The sequence below is a fragment of the Psittacula echo genome (genome assembly GCF_963264785.1).
Source record: "Psittacula echo genome assembly, chromosome: Z".
NCBI lineage: Eukaryota > Metazoa > Chordata > Aves > Psittaciformes > Psittacidae > Psittacula > Psittacula echo.
The window spans coordinates 30048194-30075255 of record NC_137742.1 but is presented as its reverse complement, the minus strand read 5'-3'; the positions used below and the strand labels follow the sequence as shown (position 1 = coordinate 30075255).

Here is a 27062-nt window from a genome sequence, read left to right as displayed (position 1 = left end):
TTTGGTTCAGTATTGTAAAGACTGCTAAACTGGGGAGATACAAATTCTATACCTAGTTCTGCTACTACCCTGTTGACTGAACGTGGTCCTCTCTACTCTTCAGCTTTCCTCTCCCTTAGAAAGTACTTGCCTGAAAAATACTACGTATCAATACTGATTATTCACAGTATCTAATATTACGGCCCCACAGGCTTGTGATCTTTGTGTGTAAGTTTAAGAATCTTTTTAGAATTTTTCTAGTAATAGTATTTAAAATGATGAATCAAACAAGCCTACCCTGAACAGTTAGAACTTAAATCACTGACATAACTCCGAATTTTTAATAAATATAACATGTAAATGAATAACTGTGTTAATTCAGAATTGCCAATAAAACCTTCAGTGTATAAATGTTAAAGATCACAAAATCATAGAATGATGGAATGGTTTGAGTTGGAAAGGACCTTGAAGATCATCTACTTCCAAGCCCGCTGCCATGGGCAGGGACACTTCCCACTAAACCATGTTGCTCAAAGCCCTTTCCAACCTGGCCTTGAACACTGCCAGGGATGGGGCAGCCACAGCTTCTCTGGGCAACCTGTGCCAGTGCCTCACCACCCTCATAGTTGAAAACTTCTTCATAGTATCTCTAACCTAAATCTCCCCTCTTTCAGTTTAAAGTCATTTCCCCTTGTCCTAACAATATATGCCCTTCTAAGAAGTCCCTCTCTAGATTTCTTCTAGGCTCCCTTTAGGCATTGGAAGGCTGCTCTAAGGTCTCCCCAGAGCCTTCTCCTCTCCAAGCTGAACAAGCCCAGCTGTCTCAGCCTGTCTTCATAAAAGAGGTGCTCCAGCCCTCTGATCATCCTTATGGCCTCCTCTGGACTCACCCGAGTAAGTCCATGTGCCTCTTGAGCTAAGGCCCCCAGAGCTGGATGCAGCACTGCAGGTGGGGTCTTATCAGAGCAGAGGGAAAGAATCGCCTCCCTCGACCTGCTGGTCACGCTCCTTTTGCTGCAGCCCAGGATATGGTTGGTTTCTGGACTGTAAGCACACACTGCTGGGTCATGTTGAGCTTCTTATCAATCAACACACACAACAGTCCTCCTCAGGGCTGCTCTCATTCCAGTCTCCACCCAACCTGTAGCTGTTCCTCGTACTGCCCCAACGCATGTGCATGACCTTGCACTTGGCTTTGCTGAACTTCATGAGGTTCCTATTGGTCACCTCTCCAGTCTGTCAAGGTCTCTCTGGATGCATCCTTCAGTGTGTTGATCACATCACACTGCTCGGTGTCATTGGCAAACTTGCTGAGGGTGCATCACTCCCACTGTCCAAGTCTGTCTAAGTCTTGGACTGATAAAGATGTTGAACAGCAGCAGTTCTAATAATGACCCTAAGGACATTAACTTCATTCAGCACAAAGCCACAATACAGTCTTAGTCTGACACATAATTTTAAATAGGACCCTGCATACATTCTCTGATTCATGACTACTAACAGTCAGAGAAAAATATTTACTTTTCCTAAACCCAGTTACCAATTAGGCATACAGCATATAGAAATGACAACTGCTATGAACTGAAAAGAATTAACAATACAGATGTTTTTCCTGATTGTATTATTCTTAAAACACCTACATATGCACCTGCTATTGCTTTCCTTTCCTTCCTCATGAAAAAGAGGAAAATACCACATGAAGTACTTGGGGTTTAACTGTATTACTTGTCACAGTATGCTTTTTACAGACACATACCTCCTCCTCATATTCAGATCCACTTTCATCTTCACTGTCTGACCTGGGAGCAACTTCATAGCTGCACAAAGATGACAGAAGGATTACAAATTACAGATAACGAGAGGACGGGTTAGATTCAACAGATCTACTCAGCTTACACACGGTAAATTAAAAGAAGAATAGAAAGAAAGAAAAGAAAAAGGAGCAACTAAGAGAAGCCCATTAAAAGTATCAATGCAAGTAGAAAAAGCAGCCTACTTGTATGGTAGCTACTTACCCAGGGTTCATTTCTAACCAAGCATCCAGCTGACTTGCTTTTGGTGCTTCTGGACCAAGAAGAACTTTGCCTGTTTCAGTATGAGTCACTTTGACTGGAAGGTCACTCATCTGACTGCTCTCATCTATGGGCTAAAATTTCAAATGCAATTTTATTCCATACAGCAACTGAATTTTATGCTTGTAATACATAATTAAAAGAACTAACAGCACCTTCAAAACTCCAGATCTGAACAAGCAGTGAAGCTTCATTATTACAAGCCATACCTTCCCATGCAACTATCAAGCAAACACTTGAGTCACAGTTTTCTGTGTGTAACGCATTTTACATGACATCCACAAATATACCACAGTATTCCAAGTAAATCAAAGACAGCAGCATGGAAAAGATTACACTACGGCTTTCTATGAAACAAGACACAAGCTATGGTTGCTTATAGGAATTTAATCCTGTTACTCACACCAATGGACATCTGTAACAAAAACCCATGTATTGACCGACCTTATGTCCTTTTCTCTTATATGGAAAAATAAGGACCTAACAATTCAGCTAACTTTCTAAGTAAAGAAGACTTATTCACAGATTTACTGTCCTGACTTCTTCAATTAAGCTGATAAAGCACCTGCAAAACCAAAATCTTTTACTTATTCTGGTGCTCTAACAAAACCAGAACAGCATAATTACTTTTTCTGTTATTTCTTTGCCCTGTTTAATCACAGATTTTCTACTTTAAAAACTTCTTGCCCTCTACTACTGCTTCTGCTGAAGAATCTTGTCCTAATACATACATATGTACATACATATATATATGAACAAGAAAGAATAATTCTGAACAGCTGTGAATACAGTGACTGACAGTGTATAAAACTTACCTTGTTTCCATAAATACTAAAGCTACAGGAACGTTACCTGCATTTTCCTCGTGCAACCGTAACTATACTAAAGGATTCTGCTGTAACTCTTAAACTACATCAGCAAAAATATCCCTTGCAAGTATAAAAAAGAACAAAAGTAGAACAATATATACAATTCTAAAGTCCTCATTTAAAACTAAAATGAACAGAAATACAGCATTAACAGAACAGCTCTTACTAAGGCAGCACATGCTCTGCTACTGAATGAAAAATTTTATTCAAAGAATGTCACAGAAAATTTGCTTCTGAGTAAGAAAGAACTTGAAGGTGTCTTAAGCCATCATAATACTATGGTCTGTTCTGTGTCAGGCTATCCATGTTAATTACATGCAATGTCAACAATGTATTTTCTAAAGATCAGAAGCTAGAATATATTGTGTTTACAACCTCATTTTAGAAAATAAACTATATCTACACATGGACTGCAAGAAAACAATTTACTTTTAAAACTATAACAAACCTGAGATGGATTCTTCAGCATACTCAGTGATATATTACTCAGTATATTTTTCTTTTAGTCTTCAGCTTTCTGATGAGAAACAGGCTAGCATAAATGTTAATCTAGATAATTTTTATTCCTGGTTATAAACAGCTCTTCTTAGAACCTTTGTGGTCATGGGTTTTTTTTAAGCTACAGCAATGACACAGAGAAGAATCACTAGAAAGTTTAAAAACAGACAAACAAACAAATAAAACAACAAAGAACCACCTTCTAAAATTCATACCTCTCCATCAGGACCAAGACCAGATGCCATTCCCTCTGCATTTTCTTCAGCCTTCTACAACAAATGAGGAAGTGAAAAATATCACAGTCAGATTACAAGTACAGAGAGAGCATTTTAGACCTTGAGGTGCTTACAAATTGTGCTAATACAAATAAAATAGTAACTAATTTTCATGTGATTTACTATTTATTTCCTCTGAAGTGCTTTAATCTCAGTATCAGAGGTGTTAGCAAGCATTATAGATTGCATATTCATGCACGCGTTTTTATTTTGGGTGTGTACACAAGTTTTCCAGTCTGAAAATTAACTAGAAAGGGTATTTTGGGAGTTCTTTGCACTATATCTCCATTAAGTCTAAGTCACAGTTACTTAAAGTGAAAAAAAACCCCAAACATATTAAAGAACCCTTGAGTTCTTAACTGGAGTAAACTAATTTTTTTTTCTCCCCAAGCACCACTCCGACTAGTAGGCCAGTATCTTCCTTAAAGCCTGTCCTCATTTACCCTGTAATAAAATGTCATGATAATATGAAAAAATGAATGCTTCTGGTTTGGAACTTTCCTAAACAATGCTGAAAATGAGCAAGAAAGGACAGAATACAACTCCCGTCAGAGTGTTGGGTTTGTAGTGCTACAGCACAGTTCTGTTTTGGTGACCAGTGGTTACGGATCAGACTAACAAGAACAGATGTCTTAAATTGTGTTTTATAGATTAACAACTTCAAGCACCATTAATATGTGTGATAAGTTTTGATAATCCAGTTGTTGAGTTGGGATTTTTTCTGTAGTATATTTAAGGAATAGCTGCACTTCCTAATAATGAGATGATCCTCAGTATCTACTTCAGATATGTATCTGTATCCCAGAGAAAAAAAATGGACTAATCTGAAATTTTGTTCTCATACGAGTATAGGGCTCACTTGGATATTACATAATGTGAGCCTGGCAAAGACAAGAAGTACTTCTTCACCACCATCTATTTCCTCATTGCCATTTCTAAGTGAAAATCCTAAGAACGCTCTTCTTTCATATGTACTTCAGCTAAACTGATATAGGAACATGACTGTATCACAGACGTGGACTGTTGAAGGAATTAGTGATTTTCATCAGAGCAGTGCATTTACTCCACACACTCTCAGTCAGGATTATCTCTACTGTGAATTCTGTACATTAAATTAAGTCTGTTCACAGTTAAGAACCCTGCTTAAGATACACCTTAACTTTGTTGGCAGTGGACTGTTCCGATGTTAAGAACATACTCTCAACAAGTACAGATGTTTTGGTGAGGAACAGGAGAAAACATGGAGCACTTTTTATACCCTTAATCTTCAGAATCATATTTTTTTCTATGCTGGTATTTATTGGCATATTTAGAGTGCTGCTTGTAAGCCATGTAAAATATAATGTTTATATTTTTATCAGTAATCAGCAGCAAATCAGGGATGGAAAGGGATCATAAAAATCCTCTTATCCATTCTGCAAGAGATGAAAGGTACTCAAGAGGTCCCCAGAATGGCAAATCGTAACTCTGTTATTTCACATATGGAGTAATTTTTTTTAAAAAAAGCAGTTTTCAGTTTTCGTAAGTCCCTCTCAAAGGGTCAAATATTTCATTTGGAGAATTTTGAAAAACTTCAATTCAATGTTAGGAATGCACAATGAAAAATACTACTGGCAGAAACCCCATTTACTGTAATACTCCTACCCAAGTTCTTTCTCTCCAGTTGTTTCCAGTGATTCACAAAAGGGACTGAGGCAAGTGTAGAACGTGAGGGTCTAAAAAAGTTACCCTGTGTGAAACAGCTACATAACCAGACTTTTTCCATTTTCTTCATACAATGTATTATGGATCCATTGGATCCTTTTCAAATACTTTATTCCTAATTTACATGTCTGGCCCAATTTTGCCTGTAGGAAGTTCATCATCAAAATAATGTTAACAGCACACAATTTTGTAATCCTACCTCCTTCCCAAATTTCTCTAGATTTAATGAGAACAAATTTCTTATGTATTTCACTGGAGAGAGATGAGCTCCCTCAGTGTTAAGAATTTGGCAATGTAGATAATTTTACACACTTTGATATGTGCAAGACAATTAGGTATAACTACATTTATCAACACTAAAATTGGATTTGAAAAAGAGATGGCCTAAAAATACCAGCAGTGACTACTTGCCTTCTTTCTTCTCCTTCTCTTCTTCTTCTCTTTGGCTGCTTGTGCCTGTTTATGCTCCCATACCAGGTTAGTCAAGTTAGCCACATACTCATCTGTCTGCTGCAATAGGTAGGCCAGGCGTCTATCTTTCTTTTGGTCAATCAGCTTACGGTAGCCTTCTTCATCTTCAGCCTAGCAATACAAAACAGACATCAACCACGACAGAAATGCTTCCAAAGAAACACCAACCAACTAATGCAGTAATCATTGTTATTTGAGCTAGGTCACTATGATCTGTGTAAGGAAAAAACTAGATGGGTAAAGAACTCATTCAATGCATAGCCCAGAGGGTCATACATTTGTGTTAATTGGTCACAGAATCATAGAATGGTTTGGGTTGGAAGGGACCTTAAAGATCATCGAGTCCCAACCCTCCTGTCATGGCCAGGGATACCTTCCACTAGACCAGGTTGCTCAAAGCCCCATCCAACCTGGCCTTAAACACTTCCAGGGATGGGGCAGCCACCACTTCCCTGGGCAACCTGTGCCAGTGCCTCACCATCCTCATAGTGAAGAACTTCTTCCTAATGTTATACAGAAATGGCTATGCTAGAATTTATAGCTCTTTCACTTACAGGTTAAAAGTGTGACATTCACTAACATCAGAATTACACATAATCCAGCTACAGCAGTTTTAGATTTACACTTTTTGCACAACAGATGTTTAATTCTGCAAAAGAAATACGTGGGTGTGACTAGGACCGTATATAATATACTAAAAGGAAACAATACATAATTTCAGCTAAAATAACCATATTCCTTTCTCTACTCCTTACCATTAGTCTCCTCATTCTTTCCTTCTCAATTCTCTCGGTTTCTTTCTTCTGCTCACGCTCAGTGTTGGCATGCCAAGTTGCCACAGCTTTAGAAAGCTTCTGAATTTTCCCAGCAACTGATCGGTGGTACTCTTTAAAATCTTTAGCATGCTGCAATATGCTATTCAGGTATTCCTAGAAAGAGAAACAAGTCAGTGCAGACACTCGGACAAAGCACAGGATTTGAAATCGGGAATATAGAAGTTTTAATCTTACTGTTTTCCAATTGCTTACCACATAGTGGTTTTTAATACTAGAAACTCCAAAGGTAAACAAAGTATTTAATAGAGAAGACATACACAGCGAAGCAAGCTGCAGTTCCGTCATGGGGTAAACAACTAGTAAGTTAAAATACCTGATGCTTCTGCCTACGCTTCCTCTCCTGTTCTATCTTCTGCTGTTTCTCAAGCTTTTCTGTCATCCTGGCCTCCCTCAAAGTCTGACGCTTGCTTCGTTTGTAAGCTTTGGAGTTCAGTGCTGTTTCCAGTGTTGTGTCACGTCGCATGCAAGCTACCACCTCTTGTCTTAGCTACCAGTAGGAAAAAAACAAACACTTTTTTAAAAAAAGATCATTTTTAATATATGAACAACTTTAAACACTGGTTTGGAAGAATGAAACAGTAGAAGTCCAAAAGATGTCCCAACCTCCTCTTTCATTTATACTGCCGTTCTGAAAAGATCTAGCATCTATACAATACAGTTGCAGCAGCTATGTCTGCCTCTAAACATATCTTCAGTTGCCAACGGATGGCCAAAATTGTTAATCACTCTCAATCATCATTTCTTCCTTGTTTACAAGATGCTGCAAATGACTATCTTGCTACAATGAAAGGGGCTTGCCAAAATGTTACACCATTGAAGTAAAACACAAATGAACAACATACATACTTACTACAGCTGGACGTGAACACAACTGACAACTCATTTCAGTGCCAGCTGCACAGGAGAAAACAGGAAGAAGTTATGGGAACACTGGAACAGTATTTCTACAGTCTCAGCAGTACAGCTGGGAGAGCCTGCTGCTTTTCATCTGATCTCTGACAAAACTTCATCACAAAAGTGTGCCAAGAGTAGAGGGAAGGAAAGTCTTGGACACCATGGTACAACTACTGCCAAGGCTTCTGTCAGGAAGTATTTTTCTTGACCTGCCAAATCACTTCTTTGTTCTTCCAAACTAGCTGGAAAAACCAATGGCAAGAGGCCTGTAAGAGTCTGGCAGTGTGGTTTCTTTTCTGAAACTCATTTGCTGATACATGTACTCAAGATCCAATTTGTATCTTAGTTATGATCTTGTTATGCATGATTTTCAAAGTGCGTGCCACAGTGCAAATCCTGAAAACAGACCACTAGAGAAATATCACAATAGCACTAACATACAATTCTTCCTAAAACAAGGGACCCACGATAAATACAGAGTATGCCCAGACAGAGCTGTCTATTGAAATTTGTGCTGAAAATCAGCTTGCAGCATGTCCAGCTCTTGTTTTGTCTTTGCGCCAATGCCATGTGCATTATGAGACACCGTTCTATGGTTACACTTTAGGCTGGAAGATAAAGCAGGAAGCAAAAAGAACACTTACACATTTTTTTTAACAAAACAAAATAAAATCTAAGTTAAACATTTCCGTGACTTGCTTGTCGGTCAAGTCTGCTATCATGCTTAGGCTCAGTGCTGCTGCAAAGCCTTTTGCCAGTTTACCCTCTGCTACATGAACACATTTCTGTGTGACATCTATGAGAACTTTCCTGAAGCAAAAGGCATTACCTGGCGCTGGAAATTCAGTAACCTAAGTGCCTTCAACTCCACTGTAGCTTTGGTTCGCAGATCAGGGGGCAGAGAACCAGGCAAGTTCTCCAGTTCCTGGATTCTGTGAGCAATTCGAGCCTGAAGCCTAAGTTAACAGAAAACTGGGTTAAGACACCAGGAAAAATCTGTAAGTGGCTATAAAAATCATAAAGTAAAAATAAACAATTTAGCTGAGGTGTTTATTTGGCTTTTACTAATTGTTTCTGAACTAACAGGCTTTTCCAAAGTGACATTAGGTATTCTTTTCCACTATGAAAATGAATTGTCTAATACTGAAAATTCCCCTTTAGCCCTTCTTTTAATTTTAGCTAAAAGCATACGAATGAAATAAACTTGGGAACTTTATTTTACTCATTCTATACATGATTCCGCTTTCAAGCTTCTTTGTTTTATACATAGTGTAGTCAGTGATGGCATAGACAAAACTTTCCTTCATATCTGGAATTCTACTTGCGTATTTTATTGACAAATGAAAGGTTGATTAGTAAAGTATTCACACTTACATAGCTGTTTCTATTTCACTCTTCCTTTACAAGCTCCTTTTGCATTCATTTGTAAATTCAAGAGAGAGAAAGAGAGAATAACGGACAAGCCCAACAGAAGTTTTTGTGGGTTTATTTACAAGTAAGTGCTTTTGTGAACAGCAAATTTTGCCAAGGCTCTAAAATAACAGACTCCAAAATCGTAAGTCATCCAAAAACTGCCTCTAAGTTCAACTGTACCAATACCCTCCATATCTCACATGCTTTAGGAAAACAAACAAACTAAAAGAAACAAACTGCCCCCCTAAAAAAAACAAACCAAAGAGGAAGTTATCTCCCTACACTGTACAGGACTTTCAGTTTTTACTTTTTCTTTACTTTCACAAAGCACAAAACATCAGATGACATCAGGAAAAGGTGTATACTGTTGTTTTCCTGCAATGAGGACTTTGGAACTGCCATGAGGGAAGAAAGCAAGCACTTTCTACAGATATTCCGTGCATACAGGGATCATTCTTCCCCGGCCCTTATGCCCCCTATCATCACTCCAAGTATTAGAACAGTGACATAAACTCCCATACACTCAATATGTCAGCCTCACAGCTGGAAAGTAGATCACACATTAGGCAAAATGGCTGCACCCTATATACAGAGTCAGAACAAATCAAAATACTAGCATCTCACACTAACTGCATGCATCATGACCACACATAATCTTAAAGGCAACTGGAATCACTTCTACACTTATTCCTTCCTAAAACTCCTAAACTAAAACTCCTAAACTTCCTAGAAGTATGCGTGCATTTTTTTTTTTTTTTTTTTTTTTTTTTTTTTTTATATATATATATTGCCAGAAGACTTCCAAAACTCTTGGAATAAGAAGGAGGTATTGCTGCATTACTACAGAGAACTAAGTTAGTGTACTTCAGAGAGCAAAGAATTGAAGCAGAATTAGGTTTGGGTTTTTATATAGACTGCAAAGTAAAGCAAGGGTTACTTCCCAATATGGGAATGTTTCATTAAAAGCTACAGGTACTTGTCCAGGTCCAGCTACCTGAAGTGTTTCTCACCATAGCCACCTTCTAGTCTTTAAAGAGCAATGCCTGCAGTTTGTTGGACTTTTGCTGTCTTCATGGAAAAACAACAGTAGCTATTAGGTAAACAGAATCCAAAGAAAAAGGTCTCCTAGGTGCTTTTTAAAAGCACCTGAAGGATATAATCTCATCATTTCGAGGATATATTCAATTAATCTATGCAGTTCAGCAATTTATCACCCTCCATCTAGAAAGTGGCTAGTGCATCTACCCAGAGATCTCTTTGCAAAACAAGAGATGTACATCTCTCCCTCATTAACTGGAGGTTCACAAGAGAGGTTATGCTTGCATATTCAAACCCGTCTGGCACGGATGCCACGCAATAAGCCATGAAGATAGATAAGAAGAGACTTTGCAGATAACAGAAAGAAACCCCAGACAACCTACAGGACACCAGCAAGTGTATTTTCTTTAATTAGCAACAAAAAGGTGGAAAAAGCCCTTACACATAATAGAACAACTTCAAATTACAAACATTATTAGTTTTAAGAGATCTATTCAGTGAAATTAAAAAGCAGCACTTTATTTTAAAGAAAGTGTTAAGAAGATTTTTACAAAGGCACAGTACGAATTTTTCGTTCTGGCCAGATTTCAAGGAACATAGCAAGTTTAACAGCTCTCTACATATGAATAATTTAAAGTTCTTATATTGATAAGAATGTAAAATATCTAAGTTTCTTTTTATCTACCTTTAGTCACACAGAGATTAACACCAATTATCACATAATCTCATCTCAAATCAACATATGCTGCAGACTGTTTCTTGGCACAACCATGTGAATTTGACAGCAACATTAACTGTCCATTTTCTTTCTCTTTTTTAATATACGCTGGAGCCTTTTTTATAATCATATTAAGGCTTATGAGTGAGAATAAGCAGGCTGCTGCTGTTTCATTAGACTCAAAGCTTTTTCATATCCTGCAATATATTAATAGGTGTATTACTGCTTCTTCTTCTGCATTGGTCTATTTAACATGGTTAATGAATGGGAACGCTGTACTGTACTTCTAATGGCCTATTTGATGAATTGGAATAAATCACGTAACTTACTAGTATCCAGGAAAGCAAAAAAGAATTGCTGTCACTGAAAAAAAAAGTCATTTTGTAACAGCAAAAGTAAAGTATTTCACATTTACAATATTGTTCTGAGTGTAAGACATGGTCTAATACATAAATCATGTACATGAACCATTAAGAAACAGAAATATCTATGCAGTAACACTCTCCCCTGAAAGACTGCCACACCCTTGAGAAGTGTGTATTCAAGAGATGTGGCCCAAAGCCTCAGCAATTAACTTTTTATCCTGTAGCTCATGAGTTAGCACTAAATTACTGTCTTCCCATCACCACACTTCACACCTTTAATCCAGAAACCCATGTTCGAGGTCACTGTCATAGTTTAACCCTCGCCAGCAACTAAACACCGTGCAGCTGCTCACTCACTCTCCCTCACAGGCCCAGTGGGATGGGGGAACAATCAGAAGGGTAAAAGTGATAATAACTTCTGAGTGAGATAAAAACAGTATGATCATTAACTATTTTTTTTTTCATTACTCTGAGGAAAAGAGAGAAAAAAAAAAAGAGGAAAATAAAACCCAAGAAAGACAAGAAATGCAAATGAAAACAACAGCTTACCACCAACTGAACGATGCTCAGCCAGTCCCCAAGAAGGGTGCCTGCCCCTGCCCATGTTCCCCCACTTTTATTGCTCAGCACGATGGCGCCATATGGTCTGGAACATCTCGTTGGTCAGTTGAGGCCTGCTGTCCCGGCTGAGTCCCCTCCTAGTTTTTGTGCACCCCTAACCTACTCACTGGGCGCCTGACGAACAGAAAGGGCCTTGACTCTGTGTAAGCACTGCTCACTAATAATGAAAACATCCCTGTATTATCAGCCCTGTTCTGAGCATAAATCCAAAACATTACCCATACAATCTACTATGATTGTATGTAGCCAAAAACAGGGGAATCACTGAGTGAACCTTATCTGACATTTTCAAGAACTCCTAAATTAATGAGATTCAAAGCTCACACTTCCCTCAATAAGGCAGCATACTGAAATTTTACCTTTTGGGTCTATCTGCATGTTTGAAGTATCAATCCCTAAAATACCTATGTGATAATTCTGTCTTTTCATGAAAATGAGAGATTTAAACAGTTTTCTAAGTATTTCAAAGTATAACAGCCCTTCATTAAAAGTTAACTACTGAGAGATCTCAAGAGATAAACATTTCATGAAGCTTTTTCTAGCTTCACTGGTTTTAGGACACGATTATTTATATTGGCTTTTTTTCCACCCCCTTTCTATGAAGAAAGAGTGAATATATCATGGTTCTGTATTAAACTTGCCTATACTAAAGCGAAGTCTAGTATTGTCCGAAGCACAAAAGCTGTTAAACAGACTTTTTTAAAACTTTTGTCCAATGTTACTTACACAGTTTTAAATAATGAAAGTATTCCAGAAGTTCTAAGCATTCGGATATACAGTGTTCAACATTAGAAAAGCTTGAACCCCTACCCATACACTACCATAAGAAATAAAACCCTTCTGCTGCTGAATCCCTGTCAAGCTTCCACCTCACTTACTCTGCCAAGAAGATCAGATTATTTAGAACCTAATAGATATACAACTGGTTCTCTGTATTAGTAAATGCAGCACCGCTGTTTACTGTCACTCCTTCACTTTCCTCCATTTATGCATACTAAGACGTAATAGTTTTGCACAAATAGTGCAATAGAGCAGGGCTGGAAAGACAGAAGGAGTAACAATTTCAGGCTGATGCAGAAATGTTACATTATACTGGCCATGTGACTCTTTGGCTCATGTCGGTACAATTCTTTACTCATAGCAACTGTGAAACCATGTAATAGTGTGTTCTACAAGCATTCTGGAAAAGATGTCAGGGAACAGTGATTGCTCATGCTGAAACAACTATGGCCATTCAGTCAGTCCTAAGGCAAAAAGGGTAAGACTGACAAAATGACCACAACATGGCAATAAATTTCTTAAGCATTATTTTACGGTAAAATTAAGAGCTTTTTCTGGGATCAAGGCCTGGATTCTGGACGTGGTACACATTCCAAAATACTTCATGGTGTTTCACCTTCAGAAAGTGAAAGTCATTAAACCATTCTTCAGTAAGCACACCATCCCTTTTGGCTACCTTTCCCTACAAAACTCATTGTTATAGTAACTGGAAGATACAACATCAGTTCAAACCAGGCAAATATGTCAAGTGCAGTTTTCTTCCCCTCACTGATAATAATCAGGAGCGTATTTCAGATGTCGGTCAAGATCCCTCTGTCAAACAGATTCCTAAGGTCAACTGTTTAATAGCCTTGTGGACGGGAAGAGGGAAGAAGTCTAACTTTACATGAAATGTCATCCTCTATTTTGTAATGAATACAATTTGCCATCTAATTAGGGCACTCAGAAGGCAACTTTCAAACATCATGCTTCCTGGCAAACTTTTTTTTTTTTTTTTTTTTAATAATATTGTCTGTGATCTCCTTAATATTCTCTCTACTCTGTGGCAGTCCACCCAATCCCATCATCACTAATAAAATTTGGTTTTCCTGTGGCAACTAACTTATCAGTCTTTCGATCTCCACTGTTCCCTTCTAACTTCACTTTTGTTCTGAAAACATTCTGCATTAAACTAGTTTACCTGTTCAATACAAGGACTCTGATTTCCTAATCTTCAGTGTCTGGAGCATCCAAATAATATGCTAAGACAGGAGAGTCCTTGAGACTGTTTTGCAGTAATACTGCAAGTATGCTTTACTTCATGTGCCTTCTACTGTTCCATAGTTCATAACTTGAGATAGAAGTAAATCATGGTTTGGTCTGATGTTTCCACACTGCTCTTTGACACAGTCTCTCTCCGGAAACTCAGTTTATATTATTGTCTCTATGGTAGTTAATTGCAAGCAGTTTCAGCTGAGTAAGTGAAAAATAGCAATGTGCACATGCATTTGAATCTTGTTATTTGCTTTTACCTGTATTCACGTTCTTGGAGTATTTCAACAGGATCCAACCCTTGTGGCTTCTGGATAGGGCTGATGCGATTCTGCTTTTGCTGCAGCTGAATAATGGGTGAAGGCTGTCCAGGTGGTGGCTGTGGTACAGAAGGCCCAGGCATGGCAGCAGCTGGCTGGGCAGCAGCGGGGGCAGGAGAAGGCCTCCCGCTTGGGGGTGCCGCAGGAAGCTTCTGCTGTGCATTAGAGACACTCATGTCTGGGGCTTGGCCTGCATCATAAAAAGCACTTATGCACAATGTGAAACATGGAAAGCAGGTAGAAAATCAAGCCAGTTTCTGAAGACAGAACGTGAAGCTAAGGCAAACATTCAAAATCACTGGAAGAGGCACCTTAAGACAAATTACACTCTGTATTTAAAAAAATATACTAAAATGAAAGTATACCATACATTGCAAGAAGTGATCAAAAGCAAAACAAGACACCTGAAACTTTACAAAGAATGCCATTTCTTCTCTCATTCCTGCTGACTTTTAATTCTAGCATTAGAAGAAGTGAAACAGCTGTAGAATTAATTCAGTGCAGGACCTAAGTCTGCATTTTATTCTCTGTCCTTGCACTACATAGAAGATGGCATTTATAATCACAACCGGACAAGTACCAGCAGGTCTGCTTTTACAGCAGTATGAGATATAGATAGCCGTATTATAACTTCTACTCAGAAGTACCTGTCATCCATAAATAGCTTTTTTTTTGGTCACAATCTCCTATTAATTGTACTTAAGTTTTTCAAATACTAGGAGTTAAATTATTGTTTTATCTTACAGCATTCTAATCATGGAATCCCAGAATGTGTTCGGTTGGAAAGGACCTTAAGATCATAGAATCATAGAATATTTAGGGTTGGAAAGGACCTTAAGATCATCTAGCTCCAACCCCCCTGCCATGGGCAGCGACAACTCACACTAAACCGTGTCACCCCAGGCTCTGTCCAACCCAGCTATGAACACTGCCAGGGATGGAACATTCACAAATTCCCTGGGCAATCCGTTCCAGTGCCTCAACGCTCTTACAGTAACGAATTTCTTCCTTATATCCAATCTAAACTTCCCCTGTTGAAGTTTTAACCCATTACTCCTTGTCCTGTCACTACAGTCCTTGATGAACAGTCCATCCCCAGCATCCTTTTAGGCCCCCTTCAGATACTGGAAGGCTGCTCTGAGGTCTCCACGCAGCCTTCTCTTCTCCAGGCTAAACAGCCCCAACGTTCTCAGCCTCTCTTCATACAGGAGGTGCTCCAGTCCCCTGATCATCTTCGTGGCCCTCCTCTGGGCTTGTTCCGACAGTTCCATGTCTTTTTTTATGTTGAGGACACCAGAACTGCACACAATACTCCAAGTGAGGTCTCATAAGAGCAGAGTAGAGGGGCAAGATCACTTCCTTCAATCATCTAGTTCCAACCCCCATGCCATAGGCAGGAACACCTCACACTATACCATGTCACCCAAGGCTCTGTCCAGCCTGGCCTTGAATACTGTCAGGTGTTCAGGTGATCGTCTTGAAATTTAACACCTCAGTTAACATGAAAATTGTACCTGCCATTTGCAAACACTAAGGGTCACAGATTTCAGTATGCCATTATGACAAGTCACGCATGCATTCAGATGTTCACAAATTGCCACTGACAACAGATATGCAACAATGAAGATGTCACTTGATTTTCTGAGGAATTACAGGAATTTAACTGCAACGTACACCTGCAATCCCGTAATCAACCTTAATTCAAAACCAATATCCTGAAAGCTACATAAAAAGATGCCTTCGGAGACCACCACCTGTCATTCGCACATCTGCACCAAACTCAAGAAAAGGAACTTGAGCACAAGCTGCAGAACTTGTATTTAACAACACTCAATTTCAGCTTATTAAAATAAGGGAAGAAAGCAAGCCCACCAAATGCCTCTGTGCTGCCTCAGTTTTCAGTTTGATGCAAATCAAACTGTAAAACATACACTACCGTAAACAACTACGTAATGAATGAAAAATACATTTAAAGGAATAAGCACAACTTTAAAAAATGCATTAAATAAAACTTTCAAACAGACACAGCAAGGACAGACAGCTTTTTTCTTATTAAATAAACAGCAGTGAAAAAGGACAAACAATAAGCAGCTTATAGTTAAACAGGACAGACTGTTATTATTATGACGTCCTGGATTATTTAGATAAAAACTATCCATTCAGCAATTCTTCATCTCTGTCAGCATTTTTTAGTAGCAGCATTTGAGCTAGAAGGCACAGTGCCTAGTAAACTCAGACATACAACCTCTCAAGAAACACTTTCCTCCCTGTTTATTATCCTACTCAAATTGTAAGTATTCTTTCGGAGTATTCCAAGAAAAGCAATTCTACATCTGATTACATATTAGTATTTTATTTTCATGTTGCCCTAAGAAGCTAATGAATTTTTTATGACAGCACCTATCATAGAGTCATCACTATCCCCAGATTTACTCACAAGCAACAACGTAACATTTCTACTGTATGAGAAGCCTACATTATTTGCAAGCCTGTGATACAGTAATTTTACAGCCTGTAAACCCGGATCTGAATGATTTGGTTCAAAACCTGATTATTATGCAGAGAGAAAAAGTTACATTCTTCATTAGAGCTCAAATACTACACTGAACTTTCAAAGCAATCTAATTAATATGGTCAGAACATAATATATTAAGTAGATTTTATGGGTGTCTCTCAGGCAGCTTACGTACTTCATTCTGATCAAAAAAAAAGGTGCTTCATGTTCAGGCTGCTTAACAATTGCAGTAATTTCATGTGGTCTAGTAATTCACAGATTAATAAATGGCTAGATTCTCCTTAATTCCAGTCATAGTCACAGTAAAGGGTACACTATTTTTCTGCATGCAATTCTACCTTCTTTTTTTTTTTTTTTTTAACCCTGCATCTTTTCACCAACTTCTCCTATGCTGTTTAACCATATCCCTGCACACAACGAATGATGTAAAATTAGCATTATATCCTGCTGTACCTTCAGTCCAAGTTTTAGGGGTAATGGCAGCTGTATGTCCAGGCATCCCTGGAGCAGGGCCTGGTCCAGTTGCAGCACCACTCATTGTATGTAACCCAATCCCTGCAATTGGACAGAGAAAATAAACTTACTAAGACACAAAGCATTTTGAAGTATTTGAAAATCATTCTTTTCCAGCATGCTAGTGTATTCAGGCAAGTAGTATTTTTCTTCATTAAATACGAATTTACATAGATTTTATTGTGAAAAAATATACATAATGAAGCATATTAAAATAATCATAGAATCATAGAATAGTTAGGGTTGGAAAGGACTTTAAGATCATCTAGTTCCAACCCCCCTGTCATGGGCAGGGAAACCTCACACTAAACCATGTCTCCCAAGGTTCTGTCCTCTGTCTCCTAAAAAACCTTACTCAGCAGCAAAACCATACCCACAGAAATTAGGTGACCAGTGAAATTAAGATCATTACTAAAAGAAAATAGTATCATCTTAACCCTCAATTTCTAATGCCAACTCAGCAATGGAGGGATTCACAAACAAATAGGTGCAGGGCATTTAATGTTTTCGGTCCTTTTCTTAGGACTAAAACATGCTTGCATTGTAATTCTATTATCATTAGGAGAAAAAAGTAAAACCCTTCTTTCCTTATGTTTTTCACATGAAAGTACACTATACATGGTTTGTTTTACTTTCACAACCTAAATAATCTGTCAGTGTGCTCCCTGTTTTCTTATCTAATTTTTTGCAGTGACCGGAGTCTGAAAAGTCACTCTCTGAAAACAAGTAAAATTGTGATCAGTAAAGTATAATTAACATTCAAAAAAATGAAAAGTATAATCACAATAGACACAACACTGCACAGTGAAATCACTTTTATTTCAGTTTTGACAATATCCTATTAATAACAGATGTGTCTTACGTACTTGCTCAAGCTTAAAACCAAAGTTCACTTAATACACCTGAATACAATCCCAAATTACAGCCCTGCACAGAACCCATTTCTTCATTTTCCACAAGCAAAACTTCAAGAATTACCTGCGCAATGACACAAGGCCTAGATTCACTTACCAGACTGTCTGTTGAAGGCATTAGGAGGCTGCTGCTGTTGAATGCCAGGGAGTGTCCTCTTGCCCTGAACAGCAAGCTGAAGGTTTTCTGGTAAAGGCTGACCTCTAGCTAACATTTTGTATGCTAGAATCTGAGCCCGCAGCTGATGCAGCTGTACAGGGCTGAAAGGCGAAGGACCTCTGTTAGGTTGATTCATAGCTTGTGGGTCTCCTGGCATAATGGGTCCTTGCTGGCTGGGAGTCATCTGGGGTGGAGTTGGACCTCCTCCAGACATTGGACTGGACACATGCTCTGGTGCTCCTAGCGGAGAAGGGTGTGGAGACATGTAACCTGGAACAGGTAAGAGGATCACAAACTTACCTCTCTGGTTAATCAAATCTAAATTCCATCATACTTCTTTAACAGTACATTCAGTATACAATGTTTTTCTCAGATAAGGATAGCTGACCTACATAGTATTACTTTCTGTAAGAACAAAAGTACAATCTGAAGTTTCCTGGTCTACCAACATAGCCTCATGAGCTATTTTTTGAGAAGAGCTATGATTATATCATACGACAATTTCTAAAACTAACAATTACCTTTACATTTGGAGTAAGACAAACTAAAACATAGAATACAATACAGAAGCATAAGGATGTGGTACTGCTTCACTACAATGCTAGATAAATACTTCCTTGAGGAACACATGCTGTTAAGTCTGCCTGTTCTACACCATATTATTGTGAGTTTATTTTGATGCACACACATCAACCCCTTCACTGATACATGCCCTCTTTGCCAAAATTTGCCAACATACAGAAATAGATGGTTTCAATTTTATGTAATTGCTCTTTAATTTATACAAAATAAAGGTTTGAGCCAGACAAAGAATGTTCAATGCCTTTTACCATCTCAGTGCTCAAGAACTTGGAACATCAACTGCAAGCACAAAAATCACCTTCTGAAGAAGGTGCTGAAGACTGTTACTCTATAAAGTTCTATGAAAGCAAGCACAGTTCTGAAGCAAATAGTGCTTGTATCTTAGTATAGCACTTGTGAATGCAGTTTAAGTTTTACTTTTAATTACATTAATACTTATTTCCTTGAGCTTCAGAAGGCATCCATGAAACCAGATGGTATAGATTTTTGGTGATAATACCAAGAGTATGTAGCTTGTTAGAAAAAAAAAATAAAGAGCAATCCTTCAGGTAATATACAACAGATTGTAAAGAGGTCCCATGAAGAGTGAAAAAGACAATCATTTACCCATTTAAAGTACTCTGGTACTGTGGAACACAAAAAATGCTTACCAATTTGAAAAGCCTGAAGAATTAAAAAAAAAAGAAATAGTAAATATAAACCAGCAAAAAAACCCATGAATCAAGGAATCTTCTGTCTTACATATTCTTTAGTAAGCCATGGATCACAGAACACCAAAGTTCATGGTTCTGACACCAGATTTATTCTTTCTCCACTGTTCCTGACACTTTAAAGTGAAACTAAATCAATTTCCTCTACACAGTCCAGATCACAGAAATTTTGCCCTCTCTTTTGCTTCACTCTTCGTATTGACCCTTAAGGGCAACACAGGCAAAATCCCAAAGCAGTCTCAACTTTTCTGAGATGACAGTATCTGTAGGTTACTAGAACTTATACAAGCCAATAGATGAGAGTGCTAAAGAATTGGAACTCCATCAATGCTGAGGTCTGGGGATGAAAATCTTGTACAAATAAAGGTTGTAAATGTCTGAGATAAAGGACAAAGAAGAGAGCACTTCAGTTCTTCTGGAAGAGGAAAATAAGGTGAAAATACAATACGAATACGAAATATGAATACGAAAAAATGGTTTTGAGATGGGAAAAGCCTAGGTAAGACAAGACAGCAACACACTGAGTTATCTAAAGAAGATGAAGACAGGAAAAGAAGACTCATAATAAGGAAAAAAAAGCAAATCAAGAGAACAATAGGAAAGTCAGATGAGTAGTTCAACGCAAAAGATGAAAAAGACCTTAAAAACTTGAAATTACTGAAGTTATTTACTAAGTCAATATAAAAATTGTTTATACATCCCCTGGTGGCGATAAAAGCAATTATAGATAAGGGTAAGTTTACACCACTTTTTCACCTTTTTCCACTAACTTACTTTTGCCTCTTCTTTTTTTAAGAAGGGAAGCTACAAATCCATGTTGCACACTGCTTTAAACAAAAAAATCATTCTGCCATAACAAAAACCAAAATATAAACTGCATTATTTTTTTATACTATAAAATGGGATTAATGCAATATTTATTCATTTACTAATACATTTCTATATCTCGGAATTTACTTTAAATGGCACCTACTTCAAATTACACTTTTCAAAACTGGCTTTCAAAGAAAACCCAAGAAGTTTCCCCCCTCAAGTTATATCTTCTTTAACCACTGATAAATTTCAGACCCAGGATCTTGAAATTCATCTAGATTATAAAAATCTAAAACTGTATTGTAAGATACTAAGCACTTGTTTTCAGTCCTGACAGTACCAATTGCACGCCTGTGGCTGTTTTGAACAGAGGACTTTTTGAAGCAGGCCTTTATTGAGACACTTTAACTCTCCCTCAAAGTCCTATGCATTGGGATTCTTGGTAATAGGAAAGTAAGCTTGACAACAGTAATACTGAAAACCAGAACTCCAATAAAGTATTTTGGAAAAAAACAAAAGCCTTCCAAACTTCTTGAAAAGGCTCTAAAATGTGGCATTTACAGAACCTAAATTTTATGAAGCTATATGGAAATTTTCCTTTTAGAGTTTGAAAACTTTCAGCAGACTTAGCAGTGTAACAATATACAGAGTCATAAACCTGTCATAATGAAGTTTCTATACCATTTACTTTTTCCTATGTTATTACACATGCTCTAATACAGGTAAGCACACACGGCCTCTGAATAAGGACACATGAAGACCCACAAAAATTGAATTTAACCTGCATATGCCATGGAAGAAAAAAATTAAAAGACACAACCCATAACAATGTTCAATACAGAGGCAAAGACAGACACCTTCCTGAAATATGCAGACAGGCAGCGAAAACTTAAAAAGGAAAAAAGCAGCTTATAGAAAGTGGAAGTGACGACAGGTGGCCTGGGAAGAACACAGGGACATTGTTCAGAAAGTTAGGGATAAGGTTAGGAAAGCTAAGGCCCAGTTAGAATTGAGTCTGGCCAGGGATGTCAGAGATACAGGAAGGGATTCTACAGGTATGTTACTAACAAAAGACAGACTAGGGATAATGTGGGCCCTCTCTGCAAGCTATCAGGAGAACTGGCTACCCTGGATTTGGAGAAGGCTGAGGCTCTCAATGACTTCTTTGCCTCGGCTGTCACTGGCAAAGGCTCTGACCACACCACCCAAGTCTTGGAAGGCAGACGCAGGGACTGTGAGAATGAAGACCTTGGGCCCACCGTAGGAGAAGATTTGGTTCAAGACCATCTTAAGAACCTGAACATGCACAAGTCCATGGGACCTGATGAAATCCATCCGCGGGTCCTGAAGGAGCTGGCAAATGAAGTTGCTAAGCCACTTGCCATCATATTTGAAAAATCATGGCAGTCGGGTGAAGTTCCCAACGACTGGAAAAAAGGAAATATAACCCCCATTTTCAAGAAGGGGAAAATGGATGACCCAGGGAATTACAGACCAGTCAGTCTCACCTCTGTGCCTGGCAAAATCCTGGAGCAGATTCTCCTGGAAGGCATGCTAAGGCACATGAAAAACAACAAGGTGGCTGGTGACAGCCAGCATGGCTTCACTAAGGGGAAATCCTGCCTGACCAATTGGGTAGCCTTCTATGATGGGGCTACGGAACTGATGGACAGAGGTAGAGCAGTTGATGTCATTTACCTGGACTTGTGCAAAACATTTGACGAGACATCCTTGTCTCTAAACTGGAGACACATCACTTTAATGGATGGACCACTCTGTGTATAAAGAACTGGCTGGATGGCCACACGCAGAGTTGTGGTCAATGGCTCAATGTCTAGCAGGAGACCAGTAACGAGTGGTGTCCCTCAGGGGTCAATGTTGCGACCAATCCTGTTCAAACTTTTTCTCGGCAACATGGATAACAGGTAAGCTACAGGTCATTTTCAAAGGCACCCTTTGAAAAATCCATTATGCCTTAACTGAAAGATAGAACTTCGAAGGTTGATGGTGCTTTCAGGAACAGTAGTTAAAACAGTGTACGGATGCAGGAATTACCATATTAGATTTACAGTGGGTAACCAGAAACAGTTATTTAGCTCCACTGCATTTTGAATCTGGAGGAATTCCATTCACTTATAAGCACAATGTGAGAAACAGTCTTTTATCATGGAAATTCTTTACGGTGAGATATTGGTGAAGCACCCGTACAGGTTGCCCAAAGAAGTGGCAAATGCTCCCACTTTTTTCCAACCATTCTATGATTCTATGAGTGTGCTCTCAGCAAGTCTGCCACTGACACAAAGTTATGTGGTTCTGCTGATACGCTGGAGGGAAAGAATGCCATCCAGAGGGACTTTGACATGCTTGAGAGGTGGGCCAGTGCCAACCTCATGAAGTTCAATCACGCCAAGTGCAAGGTCCTGCACCTGGGTTGGAGCAATCCCAGGCACAGCTACAGGTTTGGTAGAGAAGAGATTCAGAGCATCCCTGCAGAGAAGGACTTGGGGGTGTTGGTCAATGAGAAAATGAACATGAGCCGGCTGCAGTGTGCGCTCGCAGCCCAGAAAGCCAACTGTATCCTGGGCTGCAGCAAAAGGAGCCTGACCAGCAGGTCGAACGAGGTGATCCTGCCCCTCTACTCTGCTCTCGGGAGACCTCACTTGGAGTATTGTGTGCAGTTCTGGTGTCCTCAACATAAAAAGGACATGGAACTGTTGGAACAAGCCTAGAGGAGGGCCATGAGGATGATCAGGGGGCTGGAGCACCTCTTCTGTGAAGACAGGCTGAGAAAGTTGGGGCTGTTCAGGCTGGAGAAGAAAAGCCTGTGTGGACGCCTCATAGCAGCCTTCCAGTATCTGAGGGGGCCTAAAAGGATGAAGGAAAGGGGCTCTTCCTTAGCGACTGTAGCGATACGAAAAGCAATAATAGGTTTAAACAGGGGAAGTTCAGGTTAGATATAAGGAAGAAGTTCTTTACTGTGATGCCGGTGAGGCACTGAACAGGTTGCTGAAGGAAGGTGTGAATGCTCCATCCCTGGCAGTGCTCAAGGCCAGGCTGGACAGAGCCTTCGGTGACACGGTCTATGGTGAGGTATCCCTGCCTCAGGGTTGGGGGGGTTGGAGCTAAATGATCTTAAGATCCTTTCCAACCATAACCATTCTGTGATTCTGTGATCTTGCTATGAAGTACTTCAAATGCATTTTTCCATGGCACACATGAATTTCCACAAGAAGTATTCAGCACATTTTTAAATACCTAGCACATTAATTCTTACTTGTTGAATTGCCAAGTATCTCTTTCCCTAGATTTTCCACAGAGAAATTTGTTTCATTTAACCTCCAGAACAGATGATGGCAAAAGCACTAAATAGCAAGGCTGAAGAACACTTGCAACAGAAGAGTTCTACAGGACTACACGTAACTTTTAGTTTTGAAATATATACAGAGTAGAAAGCACCCAACACCCTCATGAAAGGAAGACTAAGCAGCCCAACCCATCACTTAGCTGTGGTAATTTCCAAGCTTTATTAGTTTCTCCACTCTTTATCAGTTTTTTAGTCTTATCTAGGTGAGTTCAGAAAATCTCCAGTGATAGTGATTGTTAATCACTCTCATGGTGAATCTTCTTTCCCTCAAGTCCCAACAGAATTTCACTTACGTAACTCATAACCATTATTTTTTGGCTTTTGCTATGCACTTCTGAGGAAAGCCTGATTCTGTCTTCATAATCCTTCAATAGGTCATAGAAGAGGCTATATCAGAAATCTTTCTCAAGTTTTCAGCAGTTAAAAGGCAGTGTTTTCTTAGCTGTATGCATAATTAGCAACGCTCTTTTCATCCCACTTTGGTATCAACTTGTTCGACAGAAATACATCACGACATGTCAAAACAATGTATATTTGTTACAGTATTGACACTGGAAGAAATCCTAGTTATAACACTTTACCGAACACAAGTAATTTTGGAGAGTAGACTGTATAAGAACTTTCTGATCCAACTGCCTTTAATTTCACTTTAGTTAACAGAAGCAAAGAACATTTTCCTCATCTGTTTTAAAGCTGAAGGACCAGAGAGATAAAAATTGAGAGCTCTTTTTTTGACCACTTTTAATGCTGTAATTAAACAGAGGAGAACACATACGAATCCTAAACCCTGGTAATAAATAGATGGAAAGAATCAAGGTTTTACCAGTCCAAACACCAGCTTATTCAACAGAGGTCTTGACTCTGCACCAAAATTTGACAAGACTTAAATAATTAATATCTGAGGATATGTGTCATAGAACCATAGAACGGTTTGTGTTGGAAGGGACCTTTAAAGATCACGTGGTTCCAACTCCCTGACATGGTCAGGGATGCCTTTCACTAGACCAGGTTGCTCAAAGTCCCATCCAACCTGGCCTTGAACACTGCCAGGGATGGGGCAGCCACAGCTTCTCTGGGCAACCTGTGCCAGTGCCTCACTACCCCCATTGTACAGAACTTCTTCCTAATATCCCTAATCTAAATCTCTCCTCTTTCAGTTTAAAGCCATTCCCCCTTGTCCTAACAATACAGGCCCTTATCATAGAATCATAGAATAGCTAGGGTTGGAAAGGACTTTAAGATCATCTAGTTCCAACCCCCCTGCCCTCTCCAAATTTCTTCTAGGCCCCCTTTAGGTATTGGAAGGCTGCTCTAAGGTCTCCCTGGAGCCTTCACTTCTCCAGGCTGAACAAGCCCGTCTCTCTCAGCCTGTCCTCATAGGAAAGGTGCTCCAGCCCTCTGATCATCTTCATGGCCTCCTCTGGACTCGCTCCAACAGGTCCATGTCCCTCTTGTGTTGAGGCCCCAGAGCTGGAAGCAGTACCTGCAGGTGCAGTCTCACAAGAGAAGGGGAGAACCACCTCCCTCGACCTCCTGGTCGCACTCCTTTTGATGCAGCCCAGCATATAGTTAGCTACCTGGGCTGCAAGCACAGACTGCCAGCAAATCTTCCTGCCAAAACTGATAGCAAGGGCATATCTTTACTCAAAAATGTGACTGGATTAGGAAGATACAGATAGGATTGATGAAATTTAGTTGTGTAACTCATTTATGTTAACTATCACTTCAACCATCAGTTAGTTTTTAAAAAAACATAAGGAATATCAAATACATGCCCATAGTACACAGTAAAGAAGCATCACACCTTAGAACACAGTGGAAAATAAATTTAGATTGGACCAAGGCTACCAGCTTTCTTCAGGTAAGCAAAACATAACATTTCCTTGTCAGTAGTTCAGCCAGGATTAACACAAGCTCTTCTGAAAGTCTCAACAAAGAGAGGCCAAGCGTCCACATCATTTAAAACTAAGACTAGAAATAAACTGTTGAGAGGTCTTATGCTGCCAGGCAAATGGATAAGATGACACATCTTTTGTTATCTGTAAAAGGGTAAAGCAAATCAGAAAAGGAAGTGCAGCTAACTTAAGAACAGTAGAGACAATTAATACTGTTTATGAAGTAGCCGTAATTTATTGAATTCTGTTAAGTTAAACTTAATTGGTGTATCTACGTAAGATGTTCAACAAACACTGCATTAACAAATACTGTATTTAAAAATATATACAGATCAAGTCCAAGAACCTTAAATCCCTGCTATACTTATAGTTTCAGTTGCAATAGCAAGCAACGACACCCAAGCTTTTTAAACTCGTCTGTATTTCACTTCTATGTTACAGTAACTGCATTTAATTTTTTCCAAATTCCAGAAAACCACAGAAATTGTTTTAGCTCATTGATATCTTTTTATGATTTCAATTATAAATATTTTATTTTACATAAATATTTGGGTTGTCTTTGCAATTTCTCCCATTCCTCTTAAAAATTCTAAACATAATTTTCATGTTCTGGATATCTCTATTTAAAAGTTTAACAACTTGAACAGTAAATGTCACACCTGAATATCAGTACTGGATTTATCGGAACAGTTCATTCACAGAGACTGACGACAGTTTGTAACACAATTAATTCAGTTAAGAAAAAGATTACTATTTAAACAGGTAAATATGAGGTTGAAGCAATAGATTTCATTTAAACTATTAGCATTAACAGAAAGATATTAAGACTAAAGAGGGACCTCACTGTGCACAAGCTCAAGAAAAGAAAACTGGTCACCAGAAATAGTCAGCAATGTTACCCTTTCTCCAATTTGGCAAAAAATGCGGAAAGGAGTAACTGTTGAGGAGAAAGATACAAACTCAGAATATTTTTCCCTGTAAATTGTTGTCAGGCTTCTGAAAACAACCCTATTGCAGTATGACTGAAATAAAAATCTGACAATCTGAACTAGTAACAGATTCTTTCCACAGGAGTAGCATCTCACTGAGCACCAAGGAAAAAAAAATCCAGACTCTAAATGAAGTTGCACACCTTTACTAATTATTGTTAGCTAAAAAAATGCAAAAACCTCAGAACAGTAATTACAAACGGCAAACAGACATTTATAAGCAAAATTACAAAGTTCTTGCAAATTTAGCTACAAATGTTTCCAATTTGCTCATAAAAATAAGTCATCTCACCTCATAAAGGGTCAGTTATTATTTCTTAATACAGACTGCAAGAATCATTGCTTCCAAAATTCTGTATCTAGTCGTTCTTTGCAAGTTCAGTGGTCTTTATTTCAAGATTGTTCATTCACAGCTGCATGTTTTAGTTACATAAATTGTATCTACAACTGCATGTGGAATCCACCAATTTATTTCTAATTTACCATCCACATTCATAAGCACATGC

The 27062-nt window shown here is 38.7% G+C and overlaps 1 protein-coding gene across 5 annotated transcripts in view; it reads right to left on the bottom strand.

The window, feature by feature from the left end:
- SMARCA2 (SWI/SNF related BAF chromatin remodeling complex subunit ATPase 2) overlaps positions 1 to 27062 on the bottom strand; it is a 121779-nt gene that overhangs the window by 69207 nt on the left and 25510 nt on the right. For all 5 annotated transcript variants that reach the window (XM_080636701.1, XM_080636698.1, XM_080636699.1 and 2 more), the window contains 10 exons: positions 18144 to 18473; positions 17073 to 17174; positions 14045 to 14294; positions 8428 to 8554; positions 7018 to 7191; positions 6624 to 6797; positions 5809 to 5979; positions 3634 to 3687; positions 1995 to 2125; positions 1736 to 1796 (listed from right to left, as the gene is read on the bottom strand). In XM_080636701.1, the coding sequence (XP_080492827.1) occupies positions 1736 to 1796; positions 1995 to 2125; positions 3634 to 3687; positions 5809 to 5979; positions 6624 to 6797; positions 7018 to 7191; positions 8428 to 8554; positions 14045 to 14294; positions 17073 to 17174; positions 18144 to 18473 (1574 nt within the window). The remainder of the gene's footprint in view (positions 1 to 1735; positions 1797 to 1994; positions 2126 to 3633; positions 3688 to 5808; positions 5980 to 6623; positions 6798 to 7017; positions 7192 to 8427; positions 8555 to 14044; positions 14295 to 17072; positions 17175 to 18143; positions 18474 to 27062) is intronic.